We start from the raw sequence: 23,037 nt of genomic DNA on the forward strand, positions 1-23,037 counted from the left end.
TCTGTTCTTGGCTCACACGGCAACTTTGAACCGTGAGGTGGGGGGAGCAGACCTCCTCTCTGAGGTGGTGGCATCATCCCAAATGAGCTGTCTTCTTCTCTCCCTCCCACCCACCCCCTGCCCACCAGGTGTGATTTCTGGCTGCCAAAATCTTGTCCATTCCTGTTCTGATGTATTTTTTTTTCACTTGGGTGGGTGGTTGTGTCTTCGCATCAGGACAGTCAGGTTTTATTTATTTAGATTTGTAAGGCGGGCTTATAGAGCTAGTAGGACAAACACCTCACCAGAATTATCCATTGTGTTGCAAAAGAACATAGGGGCGCAACAAATGTCAGCCCTTTGAGGCAGTCCACACAAGAAAGAGCAACCATGAGTACTAACACTGTCTTCTTTGGAAGGCTGCAGTTTTCATGTCTGAAAATACCTCCTCCCCTCCCTTACTTTTATTCTCCTGAAAAGTAGGGGAGATCCCTTATGAAATGCTCTCTCTACCCTCTGCCTTCCCCTCTGACTCCTTTGTTTATTGGACTGTTGTCTAGGCTGCAGCTCTTCCTCCTGTCTCTCAAAATCATTCCCACATACAATTCAAACAACAAGCAACCTAATCCAAACTTGCAGGCAAAGCTACATTTTCAAAGCCTTTTGGAACCTTTGTAGGGTGGGAACTGTGCATATCCCCATGGGGTGGGGTGGAGACAGCATCCAGAGGTCAGACACTTTGATAGAGAAGACACGCTTCTGGGGTCCCACTAGATCAGGGCTTTTCAACCTTTTCACCCATTGTACCACTTTTAGGATATGGCAACATCCGAGTACCACGTCGCCCAGCAAGGTGTCAAAAACTTGACCAAAAAAAGGGAAAAAAGTGATGAAGTACAGGTAGTCCTCGACTTACAACAGTTTGCTTAGTGACTGTTCAATGTTACAATGGCACTGAAAAAAGTGCCCCCCAAGCCACAGCCAAGCAAGACACCTGCCTGCCCGCCTGGTGGCACTCTTTCTCCTGTCCGAGGTTTTCATTGTGAGCATTTCTGTTGAGGATTGGCAGGTGGGGTGGGTGGGTGGGTGTTTGGTTTTTATTCCCCCCATCTGCTGGGTGGTTGCAGCATGTTTTGGTCACTTCACATGACCCTGGGACGCTGTGACAGTCATAAATATAAATCAGTTGCCAAGCATCTGAATGTAAATCACAAGACCCTGGAGATACTGCAACATTCCAGCTGATCGGCACTTCTTCTGGGCTCAGCAGAAGCGCCAGGATCAGTGCCGAGCTCCAGCTGGAGCCTAGCACTGATCTTGGCACTTCCACTAAGCCCTGACAGCCCTGCAGCTCCAGCCATCTCTTCCTCAGGCTTGTGTGGTGCTGCCATTCCCTTTCCCTGCTACTACTTTTCTAGGATGGTCGCGTACCACCTGCCAGGTGCCAATGTACCACAGGTGGTACCCATACCACTGGTTGAAAAGCCCTGCACTAAATGACACTGTTTAATTGACCCAGGAGCATCTGTATTTTACTTGATCTTGTGGAGACCGCTGGAGACAGGTGATCTCCCTCAAATATCATCATTCATCATCATCTTAGCCATTGTCTATCCACTGCAGGATAAAAGCCTCTTCCACATGTTTCCAAACAATACTGTCCTGAGCTTTCTTTTGCCAATTGGGCTTATAATACTTGCTGATGTCATTGATCCCTCTTGTTTTAGGTCTCTTTCGTGGATGCTTTTTATCAAGTGGGATCCATTTTATGACTGCCTTGATCCACCTGCCGTCAGTTCTTGCTATGTGACCAGCATATTTCCATTTCAATTCTTTTACTCTCTTGATGATATCGGATACTTTTGTTTTTTGTCTAATCCATGTGCAGGTCTTTCTATTTTGTCTTGTAATGCTGAGCATGTATCTTTCCCTGGCTCTTTGCTCCACTCATAACTTTTGTATTGATTGTGAGGTTAGTGTCCATGTTTTCCCAGCATATGTTAGAGCAGATAGCACATACTGATGAAAAACTTTTCAGGTATAGGGGGAAATTGTTCTTGAAAATTATGCTTAGCTTGCTGAATGCCTGCCAACTACATTTAACACGCCGTTCAATTTCCTTTATTGTATCACCTTCCATTGAGATCCATTGGCAAAGGTATATGTAGTGGTCTACCACGTCTCGTCCTTCTCCTTTGGTGAATTTATTAAACATAACCTGCTCTTTTTCAGGTTTATTTTTAAGCGAAATGATTCTCCTGCTTTGTGCAGCTCTTGTATGTATCTTTGTAGCTCTTCTAGGTCTTGTGAGAAGAGAACAACATCATCTCTAAATCTTAAGTGATTTAAATAGCTGCCATTAATTTTTATTCCAACTTTTACCTAGTCAAAGTTGCGAAATATTTCTTCAAGATAATAATTCTCCCTCAAATAATTAGGGCATATGTCACAAAAAGCTCTATAGGTGATAACCAGCCCCTTGAATTGCACTCAGAAGCCAACTAGCAACCAGTGCAGTTTGTAGAGCAGTGATAATATATGGGCATATTAAGGTATGCCCACTGTTGCCCATCCCACTATTTTAGACCAACTGTATGTTCTGGGTGGTCTTCAAGGGCAGCCCATGCAGAGTGCATTGCAGTAGTCCAATCATAGGATGACTAGGGCATGAGTGATTCTCTAAAGGGCCTCTAGGTTGAGGGAAGGCTGTGCAACTGGTATACAAGGTAGATCTGTGCAAAGGCCTTCCTGGCCACAGCTGTCATCTTCTTTTCAAGCAGTAGTTATGAGACCAGGAGGACACCACCACCCCTAAGTTGTGTACTAGTCTCAAATGGGGAAGCCATCTAAAGCCAAAGGAGAAGAAACGCTAGATCCAGAGGGACCCAAACAGGCACAGCCTACTTGGGCTATTCTTCCCTGTCCAGACCCAAACAGCCTCTAGGCACTGGGTCAGGACATCTACAGCACTTCCTGGATGATCTGAGTTAAGATGAACAATTGGTATCATTTGCATGGTGATAACACTGGACCCTAAACCAAAAGATGACCTCACACATGTAGATTCTGTGTAGATGTTAAACTGGAGGGACAAAAGCTTTAAACTGTGAACTTTCTCCCACATCCCCATCAACATTAATTGGATCTGGCCATAGAGGAAGGAGAAGAACCATCACAATACAGTGCCTCCCAGTCCCAAGCCCTGTAGTTCAGGCATGTCAAACTGCCGGCCCATGGGCCGGATGTGTCATGCCAAAACCGCACCCACCCCATTGCCGGCAATGGGGGAAAAGTTGCGATACATCGTGCGACATCACATGATGTTGTGAGTTTGACATGCCTGCTGTAGTTGTTCCAGAAGGTTGACAATATCAGAAACCAGTGAGAGGTGAAGTAGCACAAGAGTGGACACTCTATCCCCCACCCCAGCTTTGCCAAAAGCCATCAACAAAGGTTATGATTACAAAGGAAGCTATTTCATTTCTGGAGTGAACATTGTGGATGTAGTTCTATATTTCAGAATAAAATTGGATAAGAAAAGGAACGGGTCACCATGTGTTTCTCACATTCCATCAAAAGCATCTTCCTACAAAACTGTTGAAGTGTGGGCTATCTCTACCTAATCTTTCCTCCATTTTTACTCATATTGCAAGTGAATAACATCAGTAGACAATACAGCTAAGGACAAATACTGAAATCTTAAACACGAGACATTGTAGCATGTACTTCAAACATCTTTAATGTAAGCTCATGCAAAGAGTCAACTCAGGAGAGGATAATTTTTCCTTTGATAAAGTAATGTTTATGTTCACATGGCTACATTAAACATAATCTATTATCTTAGGTTGTACAACACATTCTGAACCATAAACTAACCACATGGGCTAGATTTCCACAGCATGCTAGGCTAAAATATGATTGGTTGATTTGTGTAGTCTATGAATTCAGAAAATGACAGTCTTGTTTGTTACAGATATCTTGCACATGATGGCCTTGATACTTTTATGCAATCTGAGACAGAATCTTGAATCTGTCCTAGACCTGTTTCAAAAGGCTGATTACAAACCTTTGAAGTGATTGAGACCTCAGGAAAGAAAAGACAAATATATTTGTTATAAAAATACATTTAAGTTTTAAAATACATGTGTTGTGTCTCCTGTCTGCTTTCTCTTGTCTATTAACACTTGCAAAAATAGTGTGTAGTATTATACGTAACATCAGCCTTTCTATTGTCCTTCAAGAGGATGTGTGAATGGAACATTCCCTGGTTGTGTTATCAAAATACACTAAGTCATCTACAAGCCACATTTTAAGTCTAATATGTTTTCAGATTGGAAGGCTTTCTTGGAGGGGAGGGGCTTAAGTCTAAACAAAATATTACATTCTCTTTGTTTGCCTGTTAAAAAAAAGGCAAATAGGTATCCCAAAAAGGGCATTAACCTTAGTGAACTGCAACGTGCTTCTTACAGCAGTTTTAGAAGGCCGATACAAAAAACAAAACAAAAAACCATATGAATTGAGACTCTACCCCAGAGGACAAGGGGCCATTCAAATTGAAGCTCACATGTCCTGCTATACCGCATCATCTCTATAAGGACTCATGGACTCAATTTCTAACACCTTATCTAATAAAATATCTGAGGAACACAGATCTCTTCTATGTACAACTACTGTTATCGGACCATTAAGAAGTAGTTTCTCTGTGGCCAGATTCTGTTATGGTGTGTGCAAAATTAGACTCTTAACTGCCCAATGATAATCCACCACCAATTGTAATGTATTATTTTGTCTGCCTTTTTTTTGCACAGTCATCTGGTTAACTGTGTGATGTTCTTCACCACCACCACCACCACAAAAAAAGTCATGAAATCGGATGTAGTCACATGATCTGCTTAACGACTGGCATATGTTACAACTGTAATTTCAAGCTCAGTTATTGTTGTAAGTTGATGTATGATGTATGCTAATGTCACATATTTGAGGCAGGTCAACCTTTATGCAAAATTGTAGTCATAACTCCAAATTATGCTAGGGTAGGGGGGGATGTCTTTAATGGCACTTGAGCAACAGCTGGCACTCATCCTGTCCTCTGGATCATCATAGTTCTCTATTTTCCTGGTTTGTTACTGTTGTGAGTTGTATATTTGGCATTTTATTTCAATGCTGTGACACACACCCCCATATATATATATATATATATATATATATATATATATATATATATATATATATATATATATATATATATATATATATATATATATATATATATATATATATATATATATATATATATATATATATATATATATATATATATATATATACATACATACATATACATACACACACATACAGCACTCAGTTCTCTTAGAACTGTATCTCCTTCCATATTCTATTTCTTTCCCAAAATACATTTATATTGGCTTTGTTGAGGATTGGCAGTGACCACAGTATGTATTTATTTTTTCTCCATTACTTAGCCTCAGTTCTAGCCAAGTGTAAGTGACAGCCCATCTTTGTGACAAATATTGAAATAGTAACATGAACAATTCTGATGCACCAGAAAGCACTCTGGCAAATCAAGCAAACACCACCTGCGCTTCACTTCCCAAAGACTTTGTTTTAAAATTGAAGAATCTTTATTCATCTTCTCCTTTGATTTTAGACAAAGAAAAATGTAGGAAATTCACGGTTCTTTTGTCCTTCCTTCCTTCCTTCCTTCCTTCCTTCCTTCCTTCCTTCCTTCCTTCCTTCCTTCCTGCCTTCCTGCCTTCCTGCCTTCCTGCCTTCCTGCCTTCCTCCCTCCCTCCCTCCCTCCCTGCCAGGATTGTACCACCAAAATTTTCGCTATATTTTTAAGGCTGCATTCTTCTCCCGAATTGCCTTGCTATTGAGAAAACTAAAGTTTTGGACTTATTAGATCTACCAGAGAGAGAGAGAGAGAAATACACTGAGATCTATTATGAGTTGCTTTTCTGCATGGTTTTGGAGGTGCCTGGGCAGTTAACAGATGATTTTTTTAAAGCAATTTCTACTTAATGATAAATGATAAACACAAATGATAAAAATACATAAAAGGTTTTCAATTTCACTTTCCTGCAATTAAAGCATTAAACAGTAATGTCCTAGATCACTTGGTAAACGCAGCGGATACTGTATTCTTTAATGATTCCATGTAAAGCAGTCTCATTTGAAAAACATAAACAGAAGCAAAAGTGCAAATTCCCAAGAAAAGGAGGGAATCCTAGTGGAAGACAGAGTCCTTAATGGTGCATTAGTGTAATGCTGAATCGTGGCTTTATATTATGTCTGAAAAGCCTAATGTTTCAGAAAGAAATCAGTCCAAGTACCTTGAAAAAGTAGCAAATTCTATTACAGATAAGTATGTTGCATGACCTTGTACAATTTTCTGCCTGTGTCAGACTTAAAAGCAATTTGCAACTGATTCAGTAAAGGACAAAATCAGCTTGTCCCATTTTGGCAGTGCTTGTATGAAAATGTGTGGGCTCTTTGGGAAAGAAAAGTACGGTATCTTTCACTCAGCTGGGATACTCACTCTATAGAATTCCCTTTTCAGCCTCTTAAACATTACGAAGAGGCCTCCCTGTGAAGTGTTTTGTTCCACAGCCGAAGCCTGCATCTCATTCTGACCGGGTGCATCAGTTTCTTCTCTTCCTTTGAAAAACAACGTGCAGAACTGTGCAGCCAATAGGATGATATCACTTTGTCACTTTTTTGAAACAAGCATACATACACTCCATGCATGCACACTCATCACAGTACTATTCCATTTTGCAATAAGTACAGAAATGAAACATAAATAGTAAGCCAAAGAAATGGAAATACATACTTTAATATATCAAAATTTATACCAAAACCTTTTGCTATACTTCTCCATATGTTCTTGCAAACCATCCTTACTTCTGTAACATCTGCCCACTGAACTTATACATGGCCTTTTGTTCTTTAAACTTCTCACTTCTCTCTTTCTGAAGATTTAATCAACTGCATTCATTCAAATGTTCTTGGTTTTTCCTTTCTCTCCGTTCACTTACTCTTTCTTTACAGATGCCTTGTGATTTGATCCTCATTCAGTTTTGTGCTTCTTTTATACTGATCAGTCATTTTTGTATTCAGTCATACTTATCCTATTCTTCGCTCAGTGTTGACTAACTTTTCCATTTATTCCCACATGATTTACTTATTTACTTCCGTCATAAAGTACTCTTATTACTCTTATTGAGCAACAAAACGTCAACTCCAAATATTTGCAAAACATGGCTTTAGTCAAGCCTGTGTTTTTCTTTCTTTCTTTCTTTCTTTCTTTCTTTCTTTCTTTCTTTCTTTCTTTCTTTCTTTCTTTCTTTCTCTCTTTCTCTCTTTCTCTCTTTCTCTCTTTCTCTCCCTTTCCTTTCTCTACATTTAATCTCCCTTTAGGTACAATTTAGGTACAAATTTCCTTTAGATACAAAAAGCCAGGGAAAAATAAAACCAACAAAAAGTAGAAAGAAATTATAAATGAGCACAAACTTTTCAGTACTACTTTCAGCAAAAAGTCTATAAAGGGTTACCTGATCTTTACAGAAATATGTCTTATTTGACTTTGGTCAAACAAACCAACTTTATATTCTTTCCTTTCACTTGTAACAATCCTGATCTTTAATTCACTCAGAAATTGTGATAGGATTGATTCTCTCTTCAGTTTTCTTTTTCCCATCCCAAAGGCTCCTCTGAGGATTCTTGTTCTTCTCCAGCTTATACTATTTAGCAGGAAAAAAGCAGGAGAAGTTGCTATATATTGTCTACTTTTCTATAACACATTTGTTGGGAAGTTAAGGAACTCACACACTCCTCTTTGCAAGCCTTTAACAGAGGCTTGTGGCACACTTGTCATTTAGACCCAGAACAGATATCTGCTGATTCGTGAATTATAAGCCATCAAGTTGTTGTGAAGGCATACTGACCATGTAGATAAATTTTGTCTGTGATGATCTATCCCTAATCTGCTCTTTCAGTCTTCCAACAGGAGCAGGGAAGACCAGAATCCAGTCTTTAGCTCCAGTTTTCAAACCCACTCTTTTCAGGTCTAGAAATGGCCAACTAGAAATCTGAATGAAAAGATGAGCATGATAGAATGTGTTGTCATTAACTGAACTTTTCACCTGAGCAGTTTATGAGAATGCTCCTCTGTTTACTTACCTCTTATCATGTGATTACTTTTCTCCCAAAGGAAAAGGGCAGAATGAAGTACCCCTTTTCAAATTAATGTTAACTTTCAAGTGTTGCTGGACCTTAACTCTTTTTTTGCTTAACTAGAGCTTGTGTGGTTTTTTTGTTTTTTTTCCAGGTGGCAGACTCCTAGCATTACAGTCAGCAATCACAGTGCAGCTATTCTTTGTCTCTTTAATTGATTTTTTCTGAAAAGAGACAGGAAGGGAACAAACAGAGGACAAAGTAGACTGAACTCCTTGTAACATTCTTTGAATAAGAGGGGCATTATGCAATAACAGCCTCATTTGGAAAATCCATTGTCTGACTCAAAATTGAGAGAGAGAATGCAAAAGTTCCAATTTTGGCACACACAAAAAAATGCTCTTTAGAACCTCAGGCCCAAAGAATGTTGGGGGCTAAAGGACCTGTTACTTGCCAGGACTATGTATAACTTGTCAGCCACAAAAATTTGCATTTCGACACTTTTGCATATGGGTTGAGCTTAGCAAGCTTCAGTCATGACAATGATAATAATAGTAGCTTTGTACATTTGCTCCTGCCAAGAGCATGACCACCAGGTTTTGAATATAGCTAATATTGCTTTGATTCACATACCTAAAAAGTTAGAGCCATGGATTGGGACACAGTGATAAAATATTGAGAGCTGGTCCATACTTGAAAGCAGAGGAAAACAGATTGCAATAGTTGGCACTGGAGAGCCAGTAATTTTTTCATGCAGGTGCTTTTTTATAATAAGTTTGATGTTATTCCAGGCTGATCTATAGTTTATTGAGGATGTAGAACTGCTAAATAAAGAACCTTTGGGATCTGCTTTTTTTAAAAACAACAGCAACAAACAAAACACCCATTATTTCTACCGCCTGAATTAAATTGGAATTTAACCTTTAAAAATGTTTCAATTGAGGCAAGATTATTCTTCTCAGGATTATACCGTTTCATATAGTAAGCCATTAAACCATTATCTTTCAACAGCCACTACTACTCAGTTTATACTTAAAACAAAGCAACAGAAAATATGGGGACTTGTGGCTTTAATAATCTTTAGTTGCATCCCTTGCTGCCAGGAAGCAAAGGGAACTGAGACATGTGTAGGCTTCAGATACTTGGGGGGGGGATGTTTTCTTGCAATATAATTCAGGGTTGGTCAATGGAATATCAGATGGGGCAGCTGTCTCAGTCATTTTTAAAGCTATACACAAATGAGCATCACCAAATTCAGCCGAATTGTGAACATCTGTTTGAAACAGAGTTTTGCAACTTTAACAACTTTAGGATCTGTTGTGCTCAGGCTGGCTGAGAAATTTTGGAAGTTGAAGTCCACACATTTTAAAGTTGCCAAGTTTGAAAAACACTGATCTAAAGGCTCTGTTCCAACCCATAATTAGTTCTCAGAACCAAGTGACAAATTGAACAAGAAACATTTAATTTCTGGGGTAACAGTTTTGTTTTTTGGGGGGGAGACAAGCCCTTTAGGAGGCTTCACATACTGAGTTTGGGCAAAGAAAAAAAACCTTACCTTACTCCATTAACTCCATTCTGAAAATATCAGCCCTATAACCCATTCCCTTTCTAGCTTGAAATGAATCCTGCTTTTGGCTGGATTGCTTATATTTAGTTTGGAATATACAGGAAAACCAGTAGCTCTGCAACCAGTTGCCCAAAGAGGAAAGGGTGACCACTTTAATAACCAGATCGATCGGCATAAATTTTGTGGGATATTGTTCATGGGTCTGGAGAGTGTTTAGGCTTTTCATTAAAAAAAGAAACCATCTCAGTGATGAACAAGCAAAGAAAGATCTAGAATGCTGCAAATTTGTTTTGAAAGCAGATGGTTTTGTTAATTTAAAACTTGTTTGTGATAATTTATAGAAATTACAGCTTGTAGTAATACCACTATGGATTCTGCAAGAAACCATAATTTAAAATGGCTTTGTTCAGGTTTCAGAGATTGAGGAAAAATGAAAAGAGAAGGGCCTCTGATAGCAAAAAGTTCCCCATTTCTGGACAATGAATTCAGAACTTGGAAACGTGTATTTGTTAGAAGTGAAATAGTCTCCATAGATCCAATGCACAGTTAACAGTGTCCTTAAGACCCACAGAAGCCTGAATATTATACTGTATTAATACAAAATGCTAAACCCTTTCTAGGTAAAGGTAAAGGTTCCCTCGCACATGCGTGCTAGTCGTTTCCAACTCTAGGGGCCGGTGCTCATCTCCGTTTCAAAGCCGAAGAGCCAGCGCTTGTCTGAGGACGTCTCCGTGGTCATGTGGCCATCATGACTAGACGCCAAAGGCGCACTGAGCCACCGCGTCCCTTTCTAGGCTCTGTTTAATACATATAAAAATAAAATGTTAATTAATTCTGCAGTCTGAGCAACTTGTTACTATGTATTCAAGCTTAAAGGAGAATTTAATTCAATCTCCTCTTTGGTGTGATCCACGCCTTACCTATTTTAAGCCTTACTACCTGCACACATTAAAGTGCTTGAGTGCATAATTAAAATGAAAAAAAATCTTCCTCTACATCTGTCATTCAAATTGCAGGTTTTGCTTTTCAGCTTTTGGTTACTGCTTTTGTGCAAGTTCTTATTCTGATATTAGCACTTCTGGGCAAAAAGGTCACTTAACAGTTGTGTTCCCACAGTTTATTTATGTACGGTTAACTGAATCACACTTAGCAAAATAACCCAATTCCCTATGTCTGTATGACACACTGACCCATAAACTTGCTCCACAGGATAAGTTAATCACAGAACTGGAAGACATTTAAATGCCATTGGGTCCAGCCACCTGTTTAATACAGGAATCTGGTCTGTGAATCATTAGATCCTCTTTTTCCCATTTTTTTGAAATATGGGCAACATTTACTCACCATCAGTTGTATGTACCAGGATTTCTCAAAACTTCAGAATTTCAATTAAATTATCAGAGTTCCTTTCTTTAAAGCTACACTTCATGTGCTTTTACAGATTTAAACTCATTCAGAATAAACTTCCATTATCATGTTTTAAATGGATAGAACTGAAAGTTAGCAAGTTTCAATTCTATCCATTTATCCTGCTCTTAACAATTGCTTGTAGAACACATATTTTTGTTGGAGAGGCCTACAACAAAATAGTAGTATAGCTCTGTCTTTTCTTTGTTACTGATTTGGATTTTGCCAACTTTGCTGAGTAGTGGGTACACAGGTAGTCCTCGACTTACAACCACAATTTAGCCCAAAATTTCTGTTGCTAAGTGAGACATTTGTTAAGCGAGTTTTCTCCCATTTTTCAACTTTTCTTGCCACAATTATTAAGTGAATCACAGTAGTTATTAAATTAATAATGTGGTTAAGTGAATCTGGCTTCCCCCTTGATTTTGCATGTCAGAAGGTCACAAAAGTGGATCACATGAACCTGGAACACCACAATCCTCATAAATATGAGACAGTTGCCAAATGTCTGAATTTTGATCACATGACCAGGGGATGCTGCAATAGTCATAAGTGTGGAAAAAAATGGTCACAAGTCACTTTTTCAGTGCTGTTGTAACTTTGAATCATGAACTGTTGTAAAACAAGGATTACCTGTACCGTTTATTGTCTACTTCTTTTATTCTGAACAATATTTGAAAAAGGTCATTTTGTCAAAGCCAACCACTGAATCCAGAGCTTCTGTAGAATGACAAAGTTTATGTTGCGACCTCATCCAAGCAATAGCCATCATGCAACAGTGGCACATACAAAGGGCCTCGGCCTACATTCATTTCATCATTTGTCCCCTTGCTCTTGTTCTGCTTTTGTTCTTCAACCTCAGCTCATTCTGAACATTGTTTTTCTGTGCTTCCTCTACAGCAGGCATGTCAAACTGCCGGCCCACGGGCTGGATGCATCACTCCAAAATTGCGCCCACCCCATTCCCGGCAATGGGGAAAAAGTCACGATACGTCATGAGTTTGACATGCCTGCTCCACAGTTCCAGATAACTTTTTTGTATTTGTTATGTACTGGGCTTTTGGAATATCACCACGTGCATTGCTGGAGAACTAACGGTTCTCCAGCAACTCAGACAGGATGTCTCCGGTCCTGCAATTTGTCAACTTTGGGCGGCAAACATGGGTTCAATCCGATTGGTTGCTACCAGAGGGTCTGGCTATATATTGATGCAGGGTGACTCCAAATGCTCAGTACAGTTTCTGCTTAAATAAAGAATGAGTTTCTCTGTACTCAACTGCGTGTCTTCATTCCTGCTCATCAGAGCCCACGACATAATAGTATTCATCCTTTCTCTTCGTTCAAATGGCTTCTTCTGCTGTCTTATATTCCTTTTCTTACTGGAATTGTTTGCGATGGTGCCTTTAATGTTTGCTGTTTTTTCATCTTATTTTCCCATCAGGTATTCTGCCATGAAGTCATGTTATTGTTCTAACTTCATTAAAATGTACTTTTTGAAATCCAAGCTAATGCACACAATCACTTCCTCTTAATGTTCTTGCTAATCTTCTTCAACTAAGTCTTCCTCACTGATTGTTACTAATCAACCTTTCTCAACTGGAATACCAGGGAACTTAGGGTTCCATGAGGGTCAGGTTTGAAAAAATGTCAACAGTTTACAAATAGCTCATGTTGTAAGCTGTAAATATAATAACTTTTATGCAGGAGTTCCTGAAATACTATTTCTTCTAGAGTTAAAAAACAAAGTTGAAAAAGGCTCATATAGCACCAAAAATAGTTAATTCTTTTAGGTCTTCATCACCTGAAGAAGGAAGCTATCTGCAAGACAAACCTAGAATTTCCTGTAAAGGCCATGCTTCTTTATTCTCAACAGTAATTTGAGTCCTTAGTACTATAATCATTAATACTATAAACTTTTTGAAAGGCTTGCAATTTGCTTTTGGAAACCACCTTCTGAATTTTCACCTTGATTGGCTGGGAAAAAACAGCAACAATGGTGATTAATTAATTCATCCACTTAACCCAGATACTTCCTGCAATATCTTAAAGTTAATTCACTGAGTTTTAGCAGCTGTGGATTTAATATACAGTGTAACTTGTTCTACTGCTTCTGTTCCTTTCAAATAATTATTTTCTTTGACTTTTACATCCCAAACATTAGAATCTTCCACTAGGTCTCCATTATATTAATTACTTTATATTTGGCTTCCTGTACTAAGAACTCCAGCTCTCTTGTTTAATTTCTGAAACACTAAACATTAGCATGTGGAGAACAGAAATCTTGTTGAGTCAATATACATTTTAACTTTTTTTAAAATGAATGGATTAATTGTCTCCATTACTGCAACATTACCATTACCTACTACAATACAGGTAGTCCTTGACTTACAACAGTTCATTTAGTGACCATTCAAAGTTACAACAGCAGTGAAAAATGTCACTTATGACCAGTGCTTTTTTGTAAAAGAAAAAGGTGCCGGAACTCACACGTCATACAACCAGCCTTGCCTACCCTACAAGGTTCCATCCAAAAAAGGTGCTGGAACTCCGTTCTGAGCGTTCTATGACAAAAAAAGCCCTGCTTATGACTGTTTTTCATAGTTACTACCTTTTTAGCATCCCCATGATCATGTGATCAAAATTCAGAGGGTTGGCAAAATGGTTCATATTCATGACCTTTGCTGTGTCCCAAGGTCATTTGATCACCTTTTTCGACCATCTGACAAAGTCAATGGGGAAGCCAGATTCACTTAACCAGGTAACTAACTTAACAACTGCGGTGATTCACTTAACAACTGTGGCAAGAAAAGTCATAAAGTGGGGCAAAAACTCACTTAATAAATGTCTCACTTAAGAACATAAATTTTGGGGTCAATAGTGGCTGTACGTCAAGATTTACCTGTGCCCAAGCTTTATCTTAACTTTTCAGTTAAGGATTTTCATCTTAGTTAAAGATTCACTGAAAGGCCTCCCGATAAAGCTCTCCATATTTCAGCTGAGCCATTTTTCACCACTCTTCATGAGGTGTTTATTCTGAACCAGAAGTCCGTAACAATTCAATGAATCCAAATCCCAAATCCTGTCAACATGATTTGCATAACCAACCCTCCACTCTTCTTCTTTCCCTTGTCTTCCCTTATAAATGAAGATCATCCTTCAAGTTTCTTGAGTTTCCTTCTTGGCTCTGCAAAATCTATGGTGACCTAGTTGGGGTTTACCATTTTTTTTTGTCCTTCTGTGGATTATCAGAAAGGAATAAATGTGTATGGACTTGATCATCCTTGGCTGTCATATCCCGATCCATGCTCCAGGCAGACAGCACGCTTCATAAGCACATGGGCAAGCCTGATCAGCACTCATTATATCAGTTCTCATATAGTACTCACATAAAGCAGTGAGTCACTACCTTTTGGTTGCCTATTTGCAGGGCACAGCTGTTTTTCCTGAATAATAATAATAATAATAATAATAATAATAATAATAATAATAATAATAATAATAATAATAATAAGAAGAAGAAGAAGAAGAAGAAGAAGAAGAAGAAGAAGAAGAAGAAGAAGAAGAAGAAGAAGTTGTTGTTGTTGGAAGGGACCTTGGAGGTCATCTAGTCCAACCCCCTGCTCAGGCAGGAAACCTTATACCATTTCAGGCAAATGGCTGTCCAGTCTCTTCTTAAAAACCTCCAGTGTTGGAGCATTCATCACATCTGGAGGCAGGTTGTTCCACTGGTTAATTGTTCTAACTGTCAGGAAGTTTCTCCTTAGTTCTAGGTTGCTTCTCTCCTTGACTAATTTCCATCCATTGCTTCTTGTCCTGCTTTTAGGTGCTTTGGAGAATAGCTTGACTCCCTCTTCTTTGTGGCAGCCCCTTAGATATTGGAACACTGCTATCATGTCACCCCTCACTCTTCTCTTCGTTAAACTACACATACCCAATTCCAGCAACCGTTCCCTATATGTTTTAGCCTCCAGCCTCCTAATCATCTTTGTTGCTCTTCTTTGTACCCTTTCTAGAGTCTCGACATCTTTTTTACATCGTGGTGACCAGAACTGGATGCAGTATTCCAGGTGTGGCCTTACCAAAGCATTGTAAAGTGGTATTAGTACTTCACTTGATCTTGATTCTATCCCTCTGTTAATGCAGCCTAGCACTGTGTTGGCTTTTTTGGCAGCTGCAGCACACTGCTGGCTCATATTGAAGTGATTGTCTACTAGGACTCCGAGATCCCTCTCAGAGTCTATTGAGCAAGGTACCACCTGTACTATACCTGTGCATTTGATTTTTCCTGCCTAAATGTAGAACCTTACTTTTTTCACCATTGAATTTCATTTTGTTAGATAGTGCCCAGTGTTCGAGTCTGTCCAGACCCTTCTGTATCTTAAGCCTATCTTCTGGAGTATTGGCTATTCCTGCCAGCTTGGTGTCGTCTGCAAATTTGATGAGTTCCCCATCTATCCCCTCATCCAAATCATTAATGAAGATATTGAAGAGCACTGGGCCCAGAACAGAGCCCTGGGGCACCCCACTACACACTTCTTTTCATGTAGATGCAGTTCCATTGAGGACCACACGCTGAGTACGGCCTGTCAGCCAGCTACGAATCCATCTGGTGGTGATGCTATCTAACCCATATTTTTCTATCTTATCAAGTAGTAGGTTGTGATCTACTTTATCAAATGTCTTACTGAAGTCCAAGTAAATTATATCTACAGCATTCCTCTGGTCCACTAATTTTGTCACTTGGTCAAATAATGTAATAAGATTTGTCTGGCATGATCTGTTTTTGACAGTTATATAGGAATCAATTGTCTTCTGTCCTATATTGTATCTTTTTGTTCCACCCAAGGCTCAGAGCCAGTCTCTTCTACAGAACACACGAACCGCAAATTAACCCAACTACATTTTAACTTAGAACATCCTGCAAACTCATCTACTGATTCCAGGCAACTGCTCATGATGCATGCATAGATCTGCTCTTCCTAATAAGACTGTTCAGCATCTGCTGCCTGGGATGCTTATACTTCACTTTGCATAAGAATAAGAACACTAGATAGGAAGAAAACTAATTGTATATGCATGTATATAATATATGCACATACCCTGTATAAACACACACACACACACACAGGCTGCTATGGTAAAACAGCACAGTGCTCCTAAAATAACTTGCTGTATATGAGTGTTATTTCAGGAGCAGTTGGCTACAATAACCTAACAGCCTGATTGTGGTTTAGTGAGACTGCTGAAAGAAAAATGGTTTGAGAACATTAGTAAATGTATTCCTTTTTAAGGTGATGTCACAAGCTGTAAATGGAGTTTTTGGTTGAAATTGGGGACAGCTGTAACAACTGCAAATATTTATTAGCATAGGGCTATTGATCCTCACCATTAGTCTCAAGCTTTGTAGAGGTAGCAGGCAAAATGAAAGGAGACAGAAGAATTACATGGGAGAAGGGCATTAAAATTGCTTTATGGCTGACTGTTTTACTTTATTGGGTAAGGTATTGGTTTGTGTGTGTTTTGTAAGTTTGTAAATATATCTCATTTTGTGTCAAGAGTATAAAATCTTACTTTTATTTTTTGGGACCAATTTCTCAGATCTGTTATGTGTTATAATAGTACAGTTATTAGCTATAATAGAATAACTGGAAATATACTATTTTGGAAAATAAACTTAAGATTGTGATTGTGCTTGCACAACATGCTAAATCATAAAGCAGTGTTTCTAAACTACAGTGGCAAAAACTGAGTTTTCAATTTGCATAATTTAGCAATTAAAACTTTTTGTGAGGCCACAAGTTTTCCAAGGTGTAAGTTAATTAAATATTTTAAAGGAAATTACATTTTTCACTAAACATAATTGAATTTTAATTTAAAATGCTTTGATTTAAATGTTTGCTTCCTTTTCCTGTAACTCTACACTGTTTAACCATACTTTTTTATCCCTAGATTAAGTAATACATAATGGCTTGGTTTACTTTGCACTAAACATGTGGTTTGTTTCTTCTTTCTGAATTTGTATGTTGTACATACACAGCTGTGTTTTTTTTAATAAACCCTGTTTAAATTTGGTATAGTGTAATGCTTAAGATCAGTCTTTTACAAACAGTTGGTGGCTTTGCTATGATCCTCATAGAATATTTTCTTAGAAAGTTACATAAATATCTTGTTTTTTACAGCTATTTTTCAGAATTATATTTTTCTTTAAGAATATACTAGCCTGTTTTCTTCTACACTATTGATTTATGTGTAAAAATTCTAAATATCTCTCCTGAAACTTTAAAAAAGAGCCTGAAATTTGTTATATCATGGTTTGTTTAATGTGTACTGAATAAGCCAAGAACCACATTATGGATTAGAAACCAAACAAGCCACATAATGACCTAGTTTGATGTTTTAAACCTAGCCTTGGTCAGAAAGGGTTAACTTTGCTATGAGCAAATGTGCAAGTAACAATGAAGATTTTTATCTATACTTTTCCCTTACATGACTTTGAACATCCATGTTACAAATAGTTTGAAATTAATTTGACTAAAATATATTTGCCTTCATGAAGAATAACCTCGAGCTATTTTTCATAATTGTGCTTTAACCTCCCAAACTCTAGGTTGCTGGAGTTGTGTTAATAACCACAGGTGTGTGTGTTCAAGTGAAACTCCATTATGCTTTTGTGGTACTGAATGAAGCTGCTTCAGGAGTAGCTGTGACCGTAACAGTCATCGGTGTGCTTATCATCATTCTGTCTGGCTTTGGAGCAGTTGCTTTATTCAAATCGAACAAAGCCATGATCAAATTGGTAAGTGCTATTTGAGTATTAAATTAAATTCAATATAGAACATGTGCAGTGTTAGTCATGATTTGTTTAAGGCATCTCAATGTGGTTAAGATTGAACCTCGATCTTCTTTGGAGTTGCTAAATGCCATAAGCAATATCTCCTTAAGTTCTGATTCTTTCACAGATCAGCTCTTAAGGTGGGACCGGACTAAACCTACTGCAGTCCTGAGCTTATATACATGGAAACATGAAACTGTATCCTTGTGTCAAGAAATTAAGCTAGAAATTCTGTATACAATTTGTCCATTACTGAGTAGTGGTAGTAAACCAACGTTAATATATTTTCATTTGAATTGACTGTAAAAATTGCTCTATTTTGTAAGAAGCTACAGTTTTGTTAGATGGTTATATACCATTTAAATTCCAGTTCTGTTAATGCGTTGGGGGGGAAAACTCTCTTGAGTATGGTGCTTGTTGATTTTAGTGCTAATATGTCCCAAAATATCTTGGCTTGGAAATGTATGCATATAAAGCTGCCACCATATAACCAGAGCCAAGATTTTACCATGTATGGTGCTGTGGTGGCTTGACTTGGACACCATCAGCCTCTCGGTTTCAACTCTTTCTAATGGTGACTTCATCACTCTGACCTATCTGAGAAGATAAGTGACAGCGGTAATGGATGAATGTTGAGTTTGGCTTTGTAGTTGTCCCAAAGTGAGGTTGACATATCGGGCGGGCTAAGAATTGGATCTCTGAATAAGAGAGTCAAGGATGGATATACAAGGGGAAAAATAACAGTGCTGTGTTCTAAAAAGCAATTTGATAAGTCTCTGGCTTTTAAACTAAACATCTCTCTCTCCCTCTCCTTCCTCTCACTAGTTCACAGGTTTACTCGTGTTGCTCTTGATCACCGAAATTCTGGTTGTTGCCACTGCCTATGCATGCAGAGTAAAGGTGAGGTTTGGGAAAGGAGGTTTCCGGTTCAAAGCACAAGTCTTGAAACTGAAAAGGAGGCAAAACCTTTTGCTTCTTGAGGTGTGCATTCCCAAGAAGAATGGAGAATTGCCATAATGGGAACAAATTCTTGATTTCTGCTAGCTTACGTCCAGTACAGATTCAGGACTTTGCCATTTCCTTAACAAGGGGTACTTTTTTTTATCTTCTGTTTCACTCTAAAATTTCTAGAAATGGAAAGAGAGGAAGTGGGAAACGAGATTTATGCAAACGATGGTTACCTGGTAGCTTAATATTGTATGATGCAGCTACTTCCCAAATCACTCTGCCAGAGTGGAGCAGTGCAACGGAGCAGCCCTTGACCCGATATGTAATATTTAATTGATAATAGTTCAATGCTCAAAAATTCAAAATGGAATCTGGGTGGGGGGGGCAGTGTAAGTTGGCTGCTTTTTCCTAAACAATTACGGTAAGTAGCCCAATTTGAAAAACAATCGAGTAGAACAAGCTACCTTACAAGGAACACCACTGCCAGTCATGTCAGTATGGTGTTCATAACCAAACAGAATTGGCAGATAAAAGGCAGATATCTTTATTTGATTTCAGAGGAAGCAATAACCTTCTCTTCAAAATAATTAGTAAGAATTTGTTAACCTAAAATATAAAAGGCTTTTCATTGCTATTAGCAGTACAATTTAGTAAACTATAATATGTCCGTTGGATTCACAGTAAACTCTACTCTAAACAACTTAGGGCAGACATGTCAAACACAAGGCCCGGGGGCCGGATCCGGCCCGCAAAGTGGTTTCATGTGGCCCGCGAAGCCATCCTGGAAACAGTGAGGGAAAGGCCCCCACTGCCTTGGCCCTGGCCCAGAGACCCTCCTCCTGCCAGAGACCCTCAGATCTGTCCCACTCCTGCCCAGGCCCCCATAGGCACCCTTGATGCGAATGATGTAGAGCTGGCCATGCCCACCCAGTAGGCCATACACACTCTAGCCACACCCACCCAGTAGGCCACACCCACCCAGGCCACACCCACCTGGCCCCTTGAGGGCAACCACAATGCTGATGCGGCCCTCAATGAAATTGAGTTTGACACCCCTGACTTAGGGTATATTATAAGCATACAAAATATTTTGAAAAGGCCATGTTCTGAATGTTCTAGAATCCCCCTTTTCTTTCCTACCCAGCAACTGAGAAAAGGGAGGGGGGTTTAAAGTGATATTTAATATTCAATTTTAAGAATATGTTTAATTCAGGCTTCCCCAATACTAGAGTATTAAAATCACAAATGTCTGGGGAGGCAGAACAGGAGAATAATAATTCTCTATTATCTATTAAATCGCCTCAGCTTAAACTTCCAATACAACCTACGGATTAGTAATTTGTTTATCCTATATCGCCACAGCTACACCAGACCGTATCCAAAGATTTCATGAAGGTTCTGAACAAGTATAGTAAGACACTGCAGATCACCAAGGGGGTGGATACTCTCCAGGCAGAGGTAAGGAATCTTTTTTTCCCCTAGGAACAATTGAACCCTAGTTTAAGACCAAAAATGATGATAGTGAATTTGCATGAGAGGGACAGCTATAGAAATTAACTACTGATAGTAAAGGCTCAGTATTTTAAAGGCTCAAACCTTTAAAATCAGTGCTGCTGCTGCTGCTGCTTCAGTTTTGTTGTTTTACAATTTAAAAGTCTGAACTACAGGCTTTGATTAGAGTGCCGATATGTATTCAAGGGCAGGGTTTATAGAATCCACTGGGCTGAACTGGGGCTAACTAGTATATGGCTCACTGCCCTTGGTCTCAAAGCATGCTTTCCAACTCGGTTAAAGGTTCGATATATTCTGCAGTCAGGTGATTACTGGGTAATGTTCAAATAAAATTGCTCCAGGTAAATCACCTCTCTGGAATTTTTTTTCATACCTGTAGAAATGTGGGGAAAATGACATGGGCATCCCTAGTTTGAATCTGACCTCTATTGTCTCTAAGAAAATGTATTTTCACCATTTTTTTTAAAAAAAAGGAAATGACAGTTTTTCAGAACTGCAAAACCTTCTGGAATTCTGTCCAAGATGACTGTTCCCCATTTATCTACTATGGATGTCTTAGATTATTTATTTATCTGTTGTTGAGGCAATGTAAACCAATACTTTAATGATTCTAGAAGACATTGTAATCATTTAGTGAAGATGACACCTTTCTTATAGGAAAAACGTGGAATGGTTTACAGTTCCAAAATTTAACATTAGTAGGGAAACAAAAGGAAACTACCTTCTGTGATCTGCGTTGATTCCATCATGTCTTCATCTTACCACTGTGAAGAACTTTGAGAATGATGTATGGCTAGACTGCGAGCAGAAAATCTGTAGATTCAGTTAAGAAAGTCTCACGAGACCCTGTATTCTCTGTTACCAACTCTCATGCTTTCCTCCCTATTGTAGTTTCAGTGCTGTGGCGCGGAGAACTATACAGACTGGCAGAACACCACCTTTGGACTGCTCTACTCATCTGTCCCCAAAAGCTGCTGCAAAATACCTGTGGAAAGCTGTGTTACTGATCTAAATGAAGATACAGTTGGCATTAATCAGGAGGTAAAACTCCATATTGTCATCATCCCTTTTGTTAAGGGAAGGATGCATTTGAATCTAGGTTACAGTTCTTACTGGGAATAGATTGGTAAATGGATTAAGGAACCTTGGCATTCAGGATGATTCCTTCCTAGTCACTACATCTATATAGTAATGATAGAATCTAACTCATGACATATCTTAGTTTTAAGGGGATTCCTTTGCTAACTCTCCCACACTCTGATTAGAACCAGTCATTGAGGAAGGAGTACAATCACTGTAAAACTGTTCCCTCAATCCCAAGGTAAGCATAACTTCTAACATTTATAGTCTATGCCTGTAGGTTCTCCCTCATTCTCTGTCTAAGCTCTCTACTGGTTTATCGTTTTAATTGTTGGCCGAATTTAGTTTGATTAGCTTTTAAGAAACATCCATTGGAATTATTAGAATGCATTTCCCCACTTCTTTCTCAGGGCTGTCTTCTAAAACTGAAGACCTGGACTGAAAGAAACATTTCTGCATTTGGAGGACTTGCAGTTCTTATAGTATTTGGTCAGGTACGCATAAAAGGCTTAAATAAAGGATTACAGTAATAGCATTTGGTGCTTGGTTGGAGAGACAAATCAGAATGCCCAGATTTTCAAAGTAAAAAAAAAAAGGGGGGGGGGCTGATCAGTTACATTTGGGATCCTTAACACTGTTTCTCTTGTACAATAGCTCTATCACTCTATTGCTTTCACTAAAGCTTAGAGCTAAATGGAGCTAATGCCATCTAACTGGAATGATCTATTTCATTCTCTTACTCTCCATGTGTCAGAATTAAATCACTTTCTGCATGTTCTGTACTTTCTCGTCAGGTAACTGGGATCCTGCTTTGCTATATTCTGCTGAAAATAATGAACGAAGACTATGACAACATTGAACAAGCTTAAGAATACAGTATTCTTTGAACAAGCTTAAGCCAGTATTCATTTTGCGGCTACAAAATTGAACTGAAATTGAAATACAATGTTTTTTTCTTTTTGTCTTGCTAAATATGAAGTGCACAAATAAAACGTTCAATAAAGTACAATTGTTGCATTGCTATTATTCTTTACTCCTATTATCATGGCCCCTCTGGATTCTGCCTTGTTAAGAAAGGCAATCTGTAAATATTTACATTGCTAAAATGTTGAGATCCTACTTCACCTAGTACAATCCCACTCAAATTTTCATGTAGATACATAACTCTACTGGATGACATCGCCAGGGCTCGCTGCCTTGGAAGAGTGAGGAAAATTCTCAGGGATGACTCACACCCTGGACAGTATCTCTTTACTCTCCTACCATTGGGTAGGAGATATAGGAGTATAGCCAGCCGTACCAACAGGCTGAAGAACAGCGTTTATCCATGGGCTGTTAGGCTTTTGAACAGGAAATAATTTTATAAACTTTATGCATGATTGACTTGTGAGGCCTGTGCGTTGTGCAATTAGCTCACATGGTGTAATAAGATGGAGGGTTTGTGTCACTGTAAGTTGAGGGTGGGGGCATGAAGGGAGGCTCAGCCAATCTCAATGTATACATGGTTGTACTTTGA

At 38.7% G+C, this 23,037-nt stretch overlaps 1 protein-coding gene across 1 annotated transcript; it reads left to right on the forward strand.

Moving 5' to 3' along the window:
- The first annotated feature begins 4,843 nt into the window (after window positions 1-4,843).
- LOC308660833 (CD63 antigen-like) lies at window positions 4,844-22,436 on the forward strand. Its single transcript, XM_081315443.1, has 7 exons — window positions 4,844-4,920; window positions 17,757-17,945; window positions 18,807-18,881; window positions 20,292-20,387; window positions 21,333-21,482; window positions 21,932-22,015; window positions 22,316-22,436. The coding sequence occupies exons 2-7, from the start codon at window positions 17,934-17,936 to the stop codon at window positions 22,388-22,390; spliced, it is 492 nt and encodes a 163-aa protein (XP_081171569.1). The 5' UTR covers window positions 4,844-4,920; window positions 17,757-17,933; the 3' UTR covers window positions 22,391-22,436.
- The last annotated feature ends 601 nt before the right edge of the window (window positions 22,437-23,037 follow it).

The sequence above is a fragment of the Vipera berus genome, assembly GCF_964194415.1.
Source record: "Vipera berus genome assembly, chromosome: 1".
Taxonomy (NCBI): domain Eukaryota; kingdom Metazoa; phylum Chordata; class Lepidosauria; order Squamata; family Viperidae; genus Vipera; species Vipera berus.

Excerpts from the sequence above, each read along its gene's own strand:
- LOC308660833 (XM_081315443.1), top strand. Across the intron at positions 18,882-20,291 it reads CCTATGCATGCAGAGTAAAG|CTACACCAGACCGTATCCAA; the intron begins GTGAGGTTTGGG and ends ATATCGCCACAG. Across the intron at positions 21,483-21,931 it reads CAGTTGGCATTAATCAGGAG|GGCTGTCTTCTAAAACTGAA; the intron begins GTAAAACTCCAT and ends CTTCTTTCTCAG.